General features: G+C 38.7%; 1 protein-coding gene across 1 annotated transcript; it reads left to right on the plus strand.

Moving 5' to 3' along the window:
- The first annotated feature begins 363 nt into the window (after nt 1-363).
- On the plus strand, nt 364-14,124 carry LOC142983105 (juvenile hormone esterase-like). The gene is made up of 11 exons (XM_076129940.1): nt 364-521; nt 1,296-1,447; nt 1,921-2,057; nt 9,917-10,059; nt 10,543-10,728; nt 11,105-11,292; nt 11,596-11,764; nt 12,101-12,317; nt 12,602-12,711; nt 13,198-13,333; nt 13,922-14,124. The coding sequence occupies exons 1-11, from the start codon at nt 446-448 to the stop codon at nt 14,085-14,087; spliced, it is 1,680 nt and encodes a 559-aa protein (XP_075986055.1). The 5' UTR covers nt 364-445; the 3' UTR covers nt 14,088-14,124.
- Nucleotides 14,125-15,897: the final 1,773 nt, after the last annotated feature.

The following is a 15,897-nucleotide window of genomic DNA, read 5'->3' on the forward strand; positions in this document are numbered from 1 at the left end:
AAGTTTTTTATATAGCATGATGTGTACCTTAAATTCATAAATATGAACTAAAATAAAATTGATTTGAACTCTAAGTTGTAAAAATATAAAATATCGATAGTGAACAATAAAATCAATAACAGTAAATGTTATAAATCAAACTAGTTTTACTCAAGTCTTTACTCGCGGCGGATTCAACGATATTATTAGAATGAAAACCACCGTCGAGTTTTTAGTAAACTATTGTTTCTTTAATGTAAGAAACTTAAAGATTGTAACTTAAAAATATATTTTGCCTTTCCACCTAAATAACTAGCAGGTAACAATTAACTTACAGAATTGGATTATGGTTTTGTAATAGTCACGAAATACTAACAGACATACAGACTTATTTTCGCATGATTTTACCTATGAGTGGTATAAAAGACCAGCGTAAACGCACTGTGATGTTTACAACTTCACGAGGATGTGGAATATGTACAAATTATTGGTATTATGTGCACTAGCATGTGTAGTACATTCAAAAACTAATAAGAAACCAGGTAAGTAAGAACCAAAAATAAAATGACACCACTGCTATCGATTTGACAGAAAATACTTCAAACTTTACTCTCCTTCCTAGAGCAGATTCCGCATCCGAACGTCGGCGTCGGTTAATCACTTTATTTATTGTCAAGATCTAGAGATACTATAAGATTAGATAGGTACGTACATATAATAAGGTACGCAGAGGCATAGCCTGTTCTATTTATCAATTATTATATACAAAGGACTCGTAAAAAAACAACAACAAATAAAAGTAGTGTCCCCTTAGATAAAGGAGCAACTAATTAACAAACAATATCGACGAAGAACATTGGCTTCACTTTATTATTGTGAAACTTAACAACACAGTTTTATGTGTTTTCTTATCAACTACTATTACTTGCATACCTAAGGTTTTGTTTGTTTTGTACACTTCTACTACACGTAAAAACTCTAAATTAATGCATTCAATGCTTTTAAACGATCATCATCCAGACTAGCTGTGCCTAAGGCTGAAATGTTCTACTGATGAAATGTCTCTTCTCTTCTCACAACCGTTAAGATAAATTAGAAAACATCTATTTCATTGTTATTAAATAAGTATGGAATAAAATGCAGTTTTTAACCCAAAATTACATGACAAATTGATCTTTTTCTTGATGTTATTCAGATTCCTCCATAACGAAGCATAATGTATACTCGATTATCGTAAAAAGAAACTGCAGCCAATGGCAGCCATTTATTAAACCCCATTTTGTACTGAAATAAACCACCACAATAAACACTTTCAGTAAAAAAAGGTCTTCGAATCCAGACCCCGGTAACGCATAGCGTGTCGGGCACGTTCAAGGGCTCGTGGATGCACTCGCGCGGCGGCAGGGAGTTCCACGCCTACCGGGGCATACGCTACGCCGAGCCGCCAGTCGGAGACCTGCGCTTCAGGGTTCGTTTACATAGTACCTTTTTTTCAAACCCATTACTGTCCCACTGCAGTGCAAGGATCTCCTCCGAAACGAGGGAGAGGGGAAACATAGTACCTACTAATAACGAAATTTCAAAGTAGTATACACATTCGTCTAAGGCAGTCTGCAGTCGCTAACATCACTTTGATGAAATAAAGTGCCATATCAAGCAAGCCCGGACTGCGCTGGGACAGCAGGTTTGGTGCATAGACTGCTAAGTCAAAGTCAAATATACTTCATTTCATAAACTTAACAAGTATTGAAATCGTAATTTTTTATCTACCACCGTTTGGGAAAAGCGGTTGCTGGTGAATTAAAAGGCAGGAAACTCACGGCTTGCACTTTTAAAATGTCAATATTAACTCAAATATCTTTGCTTATCTGCTAATCAATATTCAGTCTGAAAGAAGACTCACAGCCTAGTACAGTTTTATTGTTATCTGTCACTCGGCAGCCTCCTATCCTGAAGGTGTACTACAAGGGCGAGGTGGACGCGACGCGCGCGGGCCCCGTGTGTCCCTTCGACGGCGCCGTGGGCAGCGCGGACGAGGACTGCCTCACGCTTAACGTGTACACCGCTAATCACAACAGGTACTTATACCACTTAATTCCATGTTCAACTCTTTCTTATCAGTTTCCTTGGAAAATATTGATGCAAGAAACCGAACGGACGACCTGTTTCCTAAATGTTAGCTGATGGCTATTAGGGTCCGTATAAAAAGACTGGTATCAACAAATTTTACACAGACATCAATTTTCGCATATTTTTTGGTCCTCCATAAATCAAGCCTGTAAGTGGTTTTATTATCACTTGTAAGAATTGTAAGAATCTATTGTAAGAATTGTAAGAATCTATTTCTAATATATAATTTGATTGTAAAATTATTCAATATTATTATTAAGTGTGGCAACTCTGTAAACTGAATCGTCTATGTCGAAGTGACGAACAATATTTATATCACTGTCAAACGTCAGTTGTCACTTCGGCATAGACGACGTCAGACGACTAGCACGTGCAACACAAGACGGACGTTTTGTTCAAACCGAAATAAATCCATTTGAATCGGAATAATCCTGTGTTATTTTATTGGATACCAAGTTGTTCCTTCAGCTCAGAAGTGGGATAAAGAAGCCCCACTAGCTATTATACGCTCAGTGCATCCTTAAACTTTTTTCTTGATCTACCGACGAATATGGAAGAAAAAAACGAACGTCGTCCACGTAGAAAATTATCACGTAAACAATCTCGTCACGAAAAAGATCAAAGAACACCATCAGAAGAACATGAAGATGAGCAGACTATACAGAAAACTGGAAGCCATTGTTCGAGAAACAAACATCGTTCGAGATCAACGCGGCAAAGCCGTTCGAGATCGGTGCAGCGACGCCGTTCAAGATCAACGCGACGAAGCCATTCGAGGTCAGCGAGACGCTGCCGTTCAAGATCATCGCGACGAAGTCGTTCAAGGTCGGCGAGGCGCTGCCGTTCGAGATCATCGCGACGAAATCGCTCGAGGTCGTCGAAGCGCTGCCGATCTAGATCAATGCGACGAAACCGTTCGAGGTCAGCGGAGCGGAGCCGCCCGAGATCAAAGCAGCGGAGTCGCTCAGGTTCATCAAAACAAGTGAGTCGTTCTGATTTTGATAATGGTACTCAATCATTATTAAGTGAATTAATAAAAACTATTTATAATAACCGACCTGAAGGGAACAAGTTTCCTATGTTGGGTAACGTGGTTCCAGAGTTTGATCCCATGAATAAAAGTCAAAATATTAGTACGTGGCTTAGCAAAGTTGAGGAATGTGCTCGATTATATAAATGGGGTGAGGATCAAATAATACATTACGCATTGCCTAAACTAAGCGGAGTGGCTAAAGCCTGGTATCAAACTCTACCGTCGATGTCGTTTTCGTGGGCTGAGTGGAAAATCAAGCTAAACGAGTCTTTCCCCTCTAGTGATGATTATGCGGAATTATTGTCAGAAATGATGTCGAAAAGAGTTAAGTATAATGATTCTTTAGAGTTATATTATTACGAAAAGATTAACCTTTTGAACCGTTGTGAGATTAAAGGCAAACGTGCAGTTGACTGTCTATTATACGGGATAGAGGATCGTAGTTTAAGGTTAGGTGCAAAAGCAACAAAATGTGAAGAACCAGAACAGGTATTAAAGTATTTTCAGTCCATTAAACAACAACCAAGAGATAATGATAATAGATTCAAAGGGAGCCATGACAAACGAATAAACACTAGTGATAATAATCTACCTAAGCAGTCGACCCCAAAGTCAACAAGGCCTGTCGATAATACCAAATCGGTTACTTGCTTCAATTGTAGTGAAAATGGCCATTACAGTTTTCAATGCACTAAGAAAATTTTGAAATGTAATGTTTGTCACAAATTAGGACATATATCCACAAATTGCTCGAAATTGCCTAATAATGATTCATCAAAATCAGAGGTCAGCAAAGAAAAGTCCGTTATGACATTAAACAGTTTCATTGTAGAAAATGATAAATATATTATTCCAATTAAAGTAAATAATGAACCCTTGTTTGGATACGTTGATTTGGGTAGTCAGTGTACGTTGGTTCGTCTCAACGTAGCGAAAAGGTTAGGTATTCAGTGGTCATCAGAGCTATTACCAACAATGCGCGGTATCGGAAACAATATTGTGTTACCATTGGGTAAATCCATAGCTACAATCGAAATCCAAGGTATAACAGAGTCAATAGAAATTTATGTCGTAGAAAATAGTGTAATCAAATACGACGTACTCATAGGGCATACCTTTACTGAATTACCTGGCATTACGATTACAAAAACGACTGATGCCTTGATTTTTGGACGAACTTCACCCAAGAAACTACATCTTGTACTACTAGACGACGTGTCCATGGGGCCCCGTGATACTTCGATAATTAAAGTGGTTAGTAATATTGATTACTCTGGTACAATACATGTTATTGGATCTTTACGAGGAACTTTCGGAACTGAATATTATTTGATGCCGGGCGAATATGATATGAAAAACGGTAAAGGTGCAGTATTAGTCCAAAACGTATCGAATAACAAAATAAATTTAGAACGTGGATTATTAGTAACTCGAGCTATGTGCAAACCTTCACCCATGAACGTTAACGTATTGGACTTCAATGATCCAAGCGTAGGTAATTCTATAAACTATGACGAAAGCTTATCCAGTAACGAGATTCTACAATTAAAGGACATTCTTCAAAAGTATAATGATTGCTTTTCACGTAATATGATGGACTTACGCTTTACGAATATCGATAAAATGGAAATTGAGTTGACCGATGCAACACCCGTAGTTTACAGGCCTTATAGATTATCGCACCCAGAAAGAGATTTAGTCAAATCAATGGTGAAGGAAATGCTCGACGCCGATATAATACGCGAATCGAATTCCGCGTACGCTAGTCCAGTCATACTAGTTAAAAAGAAAACGGGAGATAGACGTCTTTGCATAGATTATAGAGCTCTAAATAGGAAAACCAAAAAGGAGCATTTTCCTCTACCATTGATTGACGATCAGTTGGATAGGTTGGCTGGTCATTCGTTATTCATTAGCCTTGATTTAGCGTCAGGTTACTACCAATTAGCCATTGCAGAGGACTCTCAAGACAAGACCGCTTTTGTAACACCAGATGGCCAATATCAGTTTAAAAGAATGCCATTTGGGTTGGCAAATGCCCCTTCGGTATTCCAGAGAACAATGAATAGAGTATTATCCGAACTTGATTACACAGTGGTATACATGGATGATATTTTAATTCCAACTCGTTCTTTTGAAGAAGGTTTGAGGCGATTAGAGGAAGTTTTAAGTATTTTTCGTAGAGCAAATCTTACACTTAAATTAGAAAAGTGTTTTTTCTTTTACAAAAAGATCGACGTCTTAGGTTTTGAAATCAGTGGTTCAGGTATTCGACCCGGTAATCGCAAAATAACGGCAGTGTCAAATTTTCCTGTACCAAATAGTGTTCACGACGTAAGACGCTTTATTGGATTGACCAGTTTCTTTCGGCGCTTTGTAAAAGACTTTTCTACGATCGCAAGCCCGTTAACCGACTTACTAAAGAAACATTTCACTTGGAAATGGAGTGATGAACATACATTAGCTTTTGAGACCTTGAAACGTAAACTGATGGAGAGACCGTTACTCGCTCTGTATGACCCTAAACTGTACACTGAGTTGCATACGGATGCGTCTAAATTAGGTGTCGCGGGCATTCTTATGCAACGCAATCATGATGGTCTAATGAGACCAGTAGCATATTACAGTCGTAAGACAACAGCCGATGAACAGAGACTTCATTCGTATGACTTAGAAACTCTAGCCGTCATAGCATCGTTGAATAGATTCCGCGTCTATTTGTTAGGCTTAAAGTTCAAAATAATAACCGACTGCAATGCACTACGAACAACTATGACCAAACGAGACTTAGTGCCGAGGATAGGTAGGTGGTGGGTGCAGCTCCAGGAGTACGACTGCGACATAGAATATAGAGCAAGTTCGAAAATGACACACGTAGACGCACTCAGTCGTGCTCCTGTTGATGAACCCACTACTTCAGACGTTTCGCACGTAATTGATGTACTTACGATAAATACACAAGACTGGATTGCAACTATACAAAGTACTGACGACGAAATTAAACGAATAAAGGAAATCTTATCAAGCAAAGATACTTCATCTATTGTAGATATTCAGAAAAATTACCAATTAAAGGGTAACCACGTATATAGGATAGTAGACGGTGGATCGCGGTGGGTAGTCCCTAGATCAGCTAGGTGGCAACTTTTAAGGATGAACCATGACGACGTCGGTCATTTCGGGTTTGATAAAACCTTAAAAAGACTTAGAGGTTCCTTTTGGTTTCCGAAAATGAGAAGGTTCACGAAAAAGTATGTTAAGGCATGTTTGGAATGCGCATACCATAAAATGCCTGGCGGACCTAAGGAAGGACTTCTCCATCCTATCCCTAAACCAGACATGCCACTTCATACGTTGCATGCTGACCATTTGGGACCATTCGTTCGCTCGCGGAGGGGTAACGTTTACCTTTTAGTGATTGTAGACGCATTTACCAAATTCATCAGTATTAAACCTGTTCGAGATACAAAAACTACAACCGCCATTCGAGTATTTAAGGATTATTTTGCTTATTTTGGAGTTCCGACGCGCTTGATTACGGACAGAGGCTCGTGTTTCACTAGTTCAAAGTTTAAAATGTTTACTGAAAATACTGGAATCAAACATATTTTGAACGCAGTTGCAACTCCGCGTGCGAACGGACAGGTTGAACGCTTCAATCGAACGATCTTGGACGCTCTTAGCACCAAATGTCACGATAAAAGTGATAATACCTGGGATGAATACGTTAATGATGTACAATTGGGGTTAAATACATCAGTTAATAAAACAACTGGTAAGAGCCCCTCGGAACTTCTGTTTGGCTACAACGTAAAAAGTGTTACCGAAAACATTTTGAGTGATGTAATCGACCCGACGCCGACGGTTGATCGTATCACAAATGGTGAATTAATGAACTTGAGACAACAATCAATGCATAATATTGAAAAGGAACAAAAGAAAGCAAAGGATCGCTTCGATAAGCATAGAAAATCCACAACTAATTACAATGAGGGAGATTTGGTCAGGTTAGAAAGAACAACTTTTGATAAGGACAGAGTAGGAAAATCTAAGAAACTCGTAGCTAAGTTTCATGGCCCTTATAGAATTGTCAAAATTTTACCGAATGATAGGTATTTAATCGAAGATACCCCTCTCACAAGAAAAGGGGGCAAAAGGTATGAAAACATTGTCTCTATTGACAAAATACACCCATGGTTAAGTTTTAAGGGGATAGAAAGCGAAAACGACAGCGACATTAGTGAGGGTGATGATTGAAAACAAAAAAAAAATAAAAACTTTGAAAGTTGATGTATAGAAAGAGTACAAAATTATTATTATATTCGATATAGTACATGATTAGAATAACGATTAGATTTTAATCAAATGTAATTGTAGAGATACATTAGTGTAGATAGAGTGATGATACCAGTATGGGTTGTGAGCGTTAGTACTGGTTGCACAGATGACACAGATTGCGACAGACTGTTCTAACGTAGGTCATGAGCGTCCTTAGCGTACGACGCAGATCGTGACAGACTATGTTGGTATAGGTTGTGAGTGTCAGTGTTTCCATACAGATAACGCAGATCACGACAGACTGTACTGGTAGAGGTATAATAGAATAGGAGCGCAGATGACACAGATTGTGACAGACTGTACTGACATGGGTTGCGAGCGTCGAGTTTGCGGTAGCACAAATGACGCAGATCGCGACAGACTATGTCAGTATGGGTTACAAGTGTCAGTGCTTATAGATGAAACCGATTTGATTGCGATTCGATTATGATATGATAAGTGATATGATAAGAACTTGATAATTATTATGTAAACTAGTCCCAAAAATTAAAGGATATAAAAAAACATCCAAATTTTTGGGTGATTTTCAACAAGCTGTAACTCTGAGGAAAATGGTTGTACAGAAAAATTAAAAAAAGCAAATTGTAGCTCCAAGTGTCTAGTTTTCGGATATGACCATGACATTTTTTTGTCATGTCCAGGTCTGGAGAAATCCTACGAAAACTGCCGAAAAAAAAATTTCCAAATTTTTTACCGTCTAAAAAAAGGTCCACGGGCTTCAAAAAATTTTTTTTGATTGTTTCGTTCAAAAGTTCTTTTAGAAAATTTAATCCTCTTTAATTTGCCGTATTCAAAAAGCCTGTACGACGATTTGCCGCGGAGTTATCGTCAATCAAAGCAAAAAAGTTCTTTTTGACTTTGATATTCAATAACTCCGGAAATAATAATCGTACAGGAAATCAAAGGAGGGTTTTGAAAACTGCACAATATTCTCTATAAGAAAATGTAAACATCTTTGTGAAAAAAAAATAAAGATTTTAGAGAGATTTTTTTTTTTAAATCTAATCAATTCAAAATTGCTCATAATGGTGATTTTTGCAAAAACAAAGAATTTGAAGCTTCGGGGCACAATGAAAAAAACATCGCAGCGCTTTGAATTTTTGAGAGATTCTAGGGGACACTTTGAGGTTGAAAAATTACCGACGATATCCTTCGTTCATCCATTTTATCCAAAGTTATACCAAGTTATCCAAATATCCTTAATTTTGCGAATTTTTGTCCTTTTATCAGTCCGAGTTTTCAATTCAAAAAAATATTTTTTTTCTCAAAGATGTTTACATTTTCTTATAGAGAATATTGTGCAGTTTTCAAAACCCTCCTTTGATTTCCTGTACGATCATTATTTCCGGAGTTATTGAATATCAAAGTCAAAAAGAACTTTTTTGCTTTGATTGACGATAACTCCGCGGCAAATCGTCGTACAGGATTTTTGAATACGGCAAATTAAAGAGGATTAAATTTTCTAAAAGAACTTTTGAACGAAACAATCAAAAAAAAAATTTTGAAGCCCGTGGACCTTTTCTTAGACGGTAAAAAATTTGGAAATTTTTTTTTCGGTAGTTTTCGTAGGATTTCTCCAGACCTGGACATGACAAAAAAAATTCATGGTCATATCTAAAAACTAGACACTTGGAGCTACAATTTGCTTTTTTTAATTTTTCTGTACAACCATTTTCCTCAGAGTTACAGCTTGTTGAAAATCACCCAAAAATTTGGATGTTTTTTTATATCCCTTAATTTTTGGGACTAGTGTATATTAATAAGACGTATTTATGTTAATAATGCATATTAAAACGAGAACTTGTAATTTAGATTCAGAACAATGGGTTGATAAAAACAATGTAATTAACTCGGTGTGAGGACCCACCCTAAAAAGGATGGCCGAGCTGTAAGAATTGTAAGAATCTATTTCTAATATATAATTTGATTGTAAAATTATTCAATATTATTATTAAGTGTGGCAACTCTGTAAACTGAATCGTCTATGTCGAAGTGACGAACAATATTTATATCACTGTCAAACGTCAGTTGTCACTTCGGCATAGACGACGTCAGACGACTAGCACGTGCAACACAAGACGGACGTTTTGTTCAAACCGAAATAAATCCATTTGAATCGGAATAATCCTGTGTTATTTTATTGGATACCAAGTTGTTCCTTCACACTTTACGAGTCAATTTCATATTTGTACTAGCTGACGGCATATTTCGTACCGCTTAACAGTCGTGTCATTTGTTAGATGTTTTACAATTTTTTCAATTCTTCTCTCCGTTAGTACACCTCGTACTTCAAGGAAAATAATAAAATAGAATTAGCGAAATCGGTTCAGCCGTTCTTGAGTTAAGCGCTTAGCAACACATTTGGCTATTCATTTTCATTAAGAAGATAATAGGCAGTGCAATTTAAATGAACGCTGTGGTCTATTCTGTTCCTAGCTCGAAGCTAGTGCCAGTAATCTTCTACATCCACGCGGGCGGGTTCTACTCGCTGTCAGGTCGCAGCGACTACGCTGGACCACAATATCTACTGGACAGAGACGTTGTACTCGTCACCATCAACTACAGGCTCGGCTCACTCGGTAACAATATTTTAGAGGATGTTTCGTGTAGCGACAATAATATTACAAAACATAAACATTGAATTTCATCGGCAACTGCTGAGTGAGAGAAGAAAGAGAAAATGATTTAAGTTTTACGCAAAATACAGAAAACTAAATCTTCATTAGCTTATTTTTTTTGTAACTATACTCGGACCATTTCAAACGTGCGAACTAAGTCATGTCAATTTATCGGAGTCTCTCGCTCGCACTTACACATTATCACATTAATTTCATTCTTTTGATAATGACGTAGTTCGGACGTTAATAGTAACGGCCTGATTATAAATAAAGAAGTTTCTCTAAATAATAACAAAAAAATAAATTTTACCATTAATGTCCCACTGCTGGGGAAGGTTCTCCTCTTGTAATGAGGGACGGGTTAGGCCTCGAGTCCCCACGCGGGCCAAGTACGGTTTGGGGACTTCAGTTCTCTATAGTTCTTATTTATTTTGTTCACATCAGGATTCCTAGCTCTGGGTAACAGAGACGCGCCGGGCAACAACGGGCTGAAGGACCAGGTGACGGCGCTCAAGTGGGTGCAGCGCAACATCGAGGCGTTCGGCGGAGACCCCGCGCTCGTCACCATCGCCGGCTGCGACTCCGGCGCCACCAGCGTCATACTGCACATGATCTCACCGATGTCCAAGGGTGAATACAACTTCTACAAGTAGATTAGTATTTGAAATGACCCATTTGATCTGCTCTTATTAAAATTACGTGCCTCGAAGAGCACAAAAAGCCGTCGGTCCTGCACCTCATAGTCACTTTCCAGAAAGTCCTGCACCAAAGGCCGCCGTAGCTATCTTAAGGCTAGAAGACATTTTTATTAAGCATTTTCATCTGCGATGATGTTATCCTCGACGACCTACCTTGTGATTATAGCAGACATTAATTTTTCGCTATTGATCCGTTATAAAGGTAAAAATGATGACAGTATGCTTAGGTCAGCAGTAGATTTAAAAATTTGCATAGTAAAATCAACTGTTAAAGTGGTCTAGTCGCAATTGTAACAATTTTCCCAAAGGTCTATTCCACCGAGCTATCGCGATGTCTGGCAGTCCGGTGTCGAAGCTCCGCAGCCCGTCGCACCTGATCGAGCTCGGCATGAAGCAGGCCAAGGTGTCCTTCTGTCCTGCCGAGCCACACAAGCTGTTCACCTGTCTCAAGAAGAAGACCTGGAAACAGATACGCGGCTCCATCTCACAATTCTTCGTAAGTGCGGTTTAAATAAATATTGTCGAACTAATGACTATGTATTACATGTTATGGCAGTTTATACAAACATACACAGTGTCTCATTTTGCCTATAAGGTACACTGCTGTATGCAGTGACCAAAGAACGCCATTTGTTACGATCCCTATGAACTTGTTTGTGCTTCAGTTTGTGTTAGCGTGTTCGAGGCGTAGCTATTGAAATTAGCAAGGTGTGTCGGCGGCAGTGAACGTGTTAAACCAGTTTTTAGAGTTGAAGGAGCCTTAGCACAAAACTAGATGTTTTAATTACTATTCCCATAGGAGTTCGGGTTCGACCCGCACATCCTGTGGACGCAGGTGGTGGAGCCCGACACGGACCAGGAGAAGTTTCTCGACATGGAGCCGGCGGAGGCCATCAAGGAGGGCCGCATGCACAAGGTGCCGCTCATCATCGGACAGACCACCGACGAGTACTTCTGGAAAGCTAGCAGTTAGTTTGTTTTCATTACTATTCATAACATGTACAGCATAAACTATACGAAACTTTAAAAAGAAAATGTGTTGAGGCTTCTGGCCAACCTTACCTCTTAAAAAAAATTTTTTTCTCTGTCTCTCTCTCTTTCTTCCGTGCTATGAATCCCATATAGTAGTGGCATCAGCCTCCTTGATCTTTCTCCTCCACTTCGCTCTGTCCTGGACATCGTCTTCGGACAACTCACACTCACTCACTTTCTACCGCATGATAAACTGTTCGTCGAGGACCGTTACTTTTCTGAAAGCCGCTTTCAAAATATATTACTTAATCAACCATGGCATTTTCATTCAGAGGTGACCAGGAACAAAGCTCTACTCCGCAAGTTGGACACCGAGTGGAACACGACGGCTCCCATCGCGTTCATTCTGCCGCGCAGCGAGGACCACGGCCGGCTGCAGAAGCTCAGGGAGTTTTACTTCGAAAAGCCCAAGATGCTCAACGACAAACCTACTAACGATGCACTCGGCAGTCTTTACAGAGACGCGCTTACTAGTCTATCTGTGCATCGGTATGTATATTGTGAAAAAAATAACATATTCTCTTTATTTATAGAAGTTAAGCTTTACATTACCAGGTACTTCGGTAATACGGCGGCAGAGTTTTTATGCAGTTATGATCGAATATTAACTATACACAAATCTTGCCATCATTTGGTTCATGATAATGATGCTGCTTATGAATATTTTCAAACTATCTACGGTCTATCCATTTCAATCCGTCTAATATCATATTCATCATCATGCAAGTTCATACTGACAATGATACCGCTAACTGTGTGTACTGTGACGTCAGACTGGCGAACCTGATGGTGCGTCATTCATCGCAGCCGGTGTACTACTACGAGTTCGCGTACATCGGTAACGACAGCAATTATGAAGACGCTGTCTCCAAAAAACCTCTCGGTAAGTCACACTCCTGTTTACAAAGCCAACAGATTTATATACAAAGTATACATGAAGTATTCTATCATAGGGGTCATAGATGAAAATCAGGACGGATGTCAAGAGCAGCATAAATGAATCAATTCCTATACGAATATTCTTTTAATCATTTGTATGTTATTTCCTCATGTGGCACTGCTTTCAGTTAGTCAGATCAATACTGCATTTTACTACCATCCAAGTCAGCTACTCTTTTTGAGACGACAAACACACATTTCTGTATATAAATACGACGTAGTGACGTCACAATGTCGTATTTTCGTGGACATTAAATGTTTGCCAATGAAATGGTTCGGTCTATAAAATTAATTTCAACATTAATAACGAAAAATTTTATATGACATGAGCCTTTTGGATGCGCTTTTTCCTAGTACAGGGTTCATAATTTTCTGTTGACCGAGTAAAATACTTTACTGTACTGAATATTGATATTGTTAACATTTGCAGGCGCGGCACACCAGGACGACCTGATCTACCTGTTCCCGTCGGAGCACCGCTACCCCATGATACACGTGGCCAACACCGAGGACTCCTACATGGTGGACAAGATGACCGCCATCTGGTACAACTTCGCTAGATTCGGGTGAGGAACGAAATGAAAATTAAAAAGATAGATTTAAGCTTCGGATTTAGATGTCCACGCCTGGCCCACTGCACTTCTTAGGGAAAGTTCAAAAATTATTAAATCATACAAAATACGATGAGTCCCTTTGGCATTCATGTATATTTTTTATCTTTTAATCTCTCGCGTGGCATGTTTAATGTATAATAGAATACGGGAATTAACGCGAACGCGTCGCAGGCCTGTGACCACGGCGAGTGCAACCTGCGCCGAAACGTTAGGCATTTTAAGGTGAAATACGTGTCTGCGTTAATTCCCGTATTCTATTATACATTAAACATGTAATACATGTTTAATGTATAAAATATACACACAAATAATTCGTTCGGGTCTGGTTGCACTTCTTGTCTGTTGTTTGTATGTATGTAAAAGTGCCCGCGGCGTAAAAGCTAAGTGCGGCAAAAGATTAATAAAAAAAAAACCTCCTGCGGAGAACATAAAGTACTCCTCTGTTTATGTAGTTTGACCGTTCCTCTTTCACACTCTTCTTTTAACCATCTTAAAGCATCAAAGGTTTTTATACTAAAGTGTTTCATATTCGTTCTTCAGAGACCCCAACCTAGGGCGCGGCACTCCGGAGCGGTCGCCGGTGCACTGGCCGGCCATGTCCATGAACCAGCGCGAGTACCTACACATCGGCCGCAGCCTCGCCGTCAAGTGGAAGATGTTTGAGGAGCGCTATCCCGTCTGGGACAGCCTTTATCCACTACTCTAGTACTGAACATCACTTCAATAAATATTGTTGAACTTTAGTATTTGTTTTTCTTATGTTACTAAGCAACACACCAATCATTTTTGAAGTAATGTAACGTGTGTATCAGAAATATTATTACTTGCTCTAACGGTGAAGGAAAACATCGTGATGACACCTAAAAATGGTTTAATACATTTCTTGACGGCGTGCAAAGTCCTCAACCCACACTTGGCCAGCGTGGTGGATTTAAGGCCAAACCTGTCCCCCGTTCCCTTGCCCAGCAGTGGGACAGTTACGGGTTAAAAAAAGAAATACTAAATGTTTTCAAAACAGGTGGCTAGTTGTGAGCAAATTTAACGACAATTACGTAGGTGTAACGATCTAAAAGTGATCATCCGCAATCAAGTATACAGTTCAATATAAAACAGACTTTAAGCCGAGCCCAGTGAGTCCAGTACAGGCTGACTTTCAAACTCACAGCAGGACGTTGATTTAACTGTAAACACGTAATTCACCACCAAACATTACAACTCAAATTCTGAATAACTAAAACTCCACGAGAACAAAGTCCAATGGAAACAGAACAATAACAACAGAGAATAGACTTAACGTATTGTACCTACTCTTTTATTACGCATACTTGTAAAGTGGTCGGTTTTCCCTCTAAGCACAATATTTTCCTGGTATTAATCAATATAGTTGGAAGCACTTAGAAGTGAACAGACGACTCGGCGAGCTGTTATCTCTTGTTATTGTGTGTGATGCTACTTGACCACAAATGATACTCACCTGAGGTAAACTGACGCACTTCATATTTCATGAGTGCACATGTTTCGACTGCCTCCATGGCGCAGTGGTTTAGTTCACCACGCCGCTACCATTGCGGTGGGAGGTCGTGGGTTCGATTCCCACAAGGGTAAATTATTTGTGCGATCCACAAGTAATTGTTTCGGGTCAGGCTGTACTTCGTATCTGTTGTTTGTATGTTTGTAAAAGTCCCCGCGACGCAAGAACAATTCTTAGTGCATGAGTTGTTTAAAAAATAACGAAAAGAAACATAACGAAATGTGTTTATCAAACATGCTATTTATCTGTTAGGCGCTTATAACATGCTGATTTGTGAAGTAAGCAATCTTTAGCTTGGTCTATGAAAAGGAGATCATTTACCACCTGCCTTCAATTTTACTTTACTAATCGAATATAAGTGAAAAGCCACGTCAAATTAGTTAGTCTCAGCGTGGATAGTTCATTATTTGTTACAGTTTTTTCATAACTAAACTATAGCAAACATCTCGTTTACTTAAGACAGATTATCGAAAGCGGTCTCATACATCTTTAGCTTCAAGTTTTTACACTGAATACTCTGAAAGCTTGAATAAGTACAAAATAAGACATTATAACCTAAATGTGTAACCATTTTATATATTAGACATGCGGAAAAAACAATAGTTAAATAATTAGATAGTTAATCTATTTAAACCTGTTGAACTTAATTACAAAAATATAAAACATAGCTGGTGCAATAAACTCATTCGCTGAACTCAAGGTTGAGCAGAAATCGCACTTGACAGTTTGGAGAAAATTCACAATGAACCACATATTATTATGTTCACAACATATTCAATGTACAGACAACATCATAATTTCATGAGTATTATTACCTCCATTACATTTACGAATTAATATCTAATATTTTTCAATTTATTGACAACAGTTTTAGAATATAAGACATTACACAAAAGCAATGAAAAATAACTCATATTCCAGCTTGTGTACAGAGCTTTTTTAATATTTTTCTTACTTACTACTGGGCCCTCCTAAAGCGATCCAT

Source organism: Anticarsia gemmatalis, chromosome 23, assembly GCF_050436995.1.
Source record: "Anticarsia gemmatalis isolate Benzon Research Colony breed Stoneville strain chromosome 23, ilAntGemm2 primary, whole genome shotgun sequence".
NCBI lineage: Eukaryota > Metazoa > Arthropoda > Insecta > Lepidoptera > Erebidae > Anticarsia > Anticarsia gemmatalis.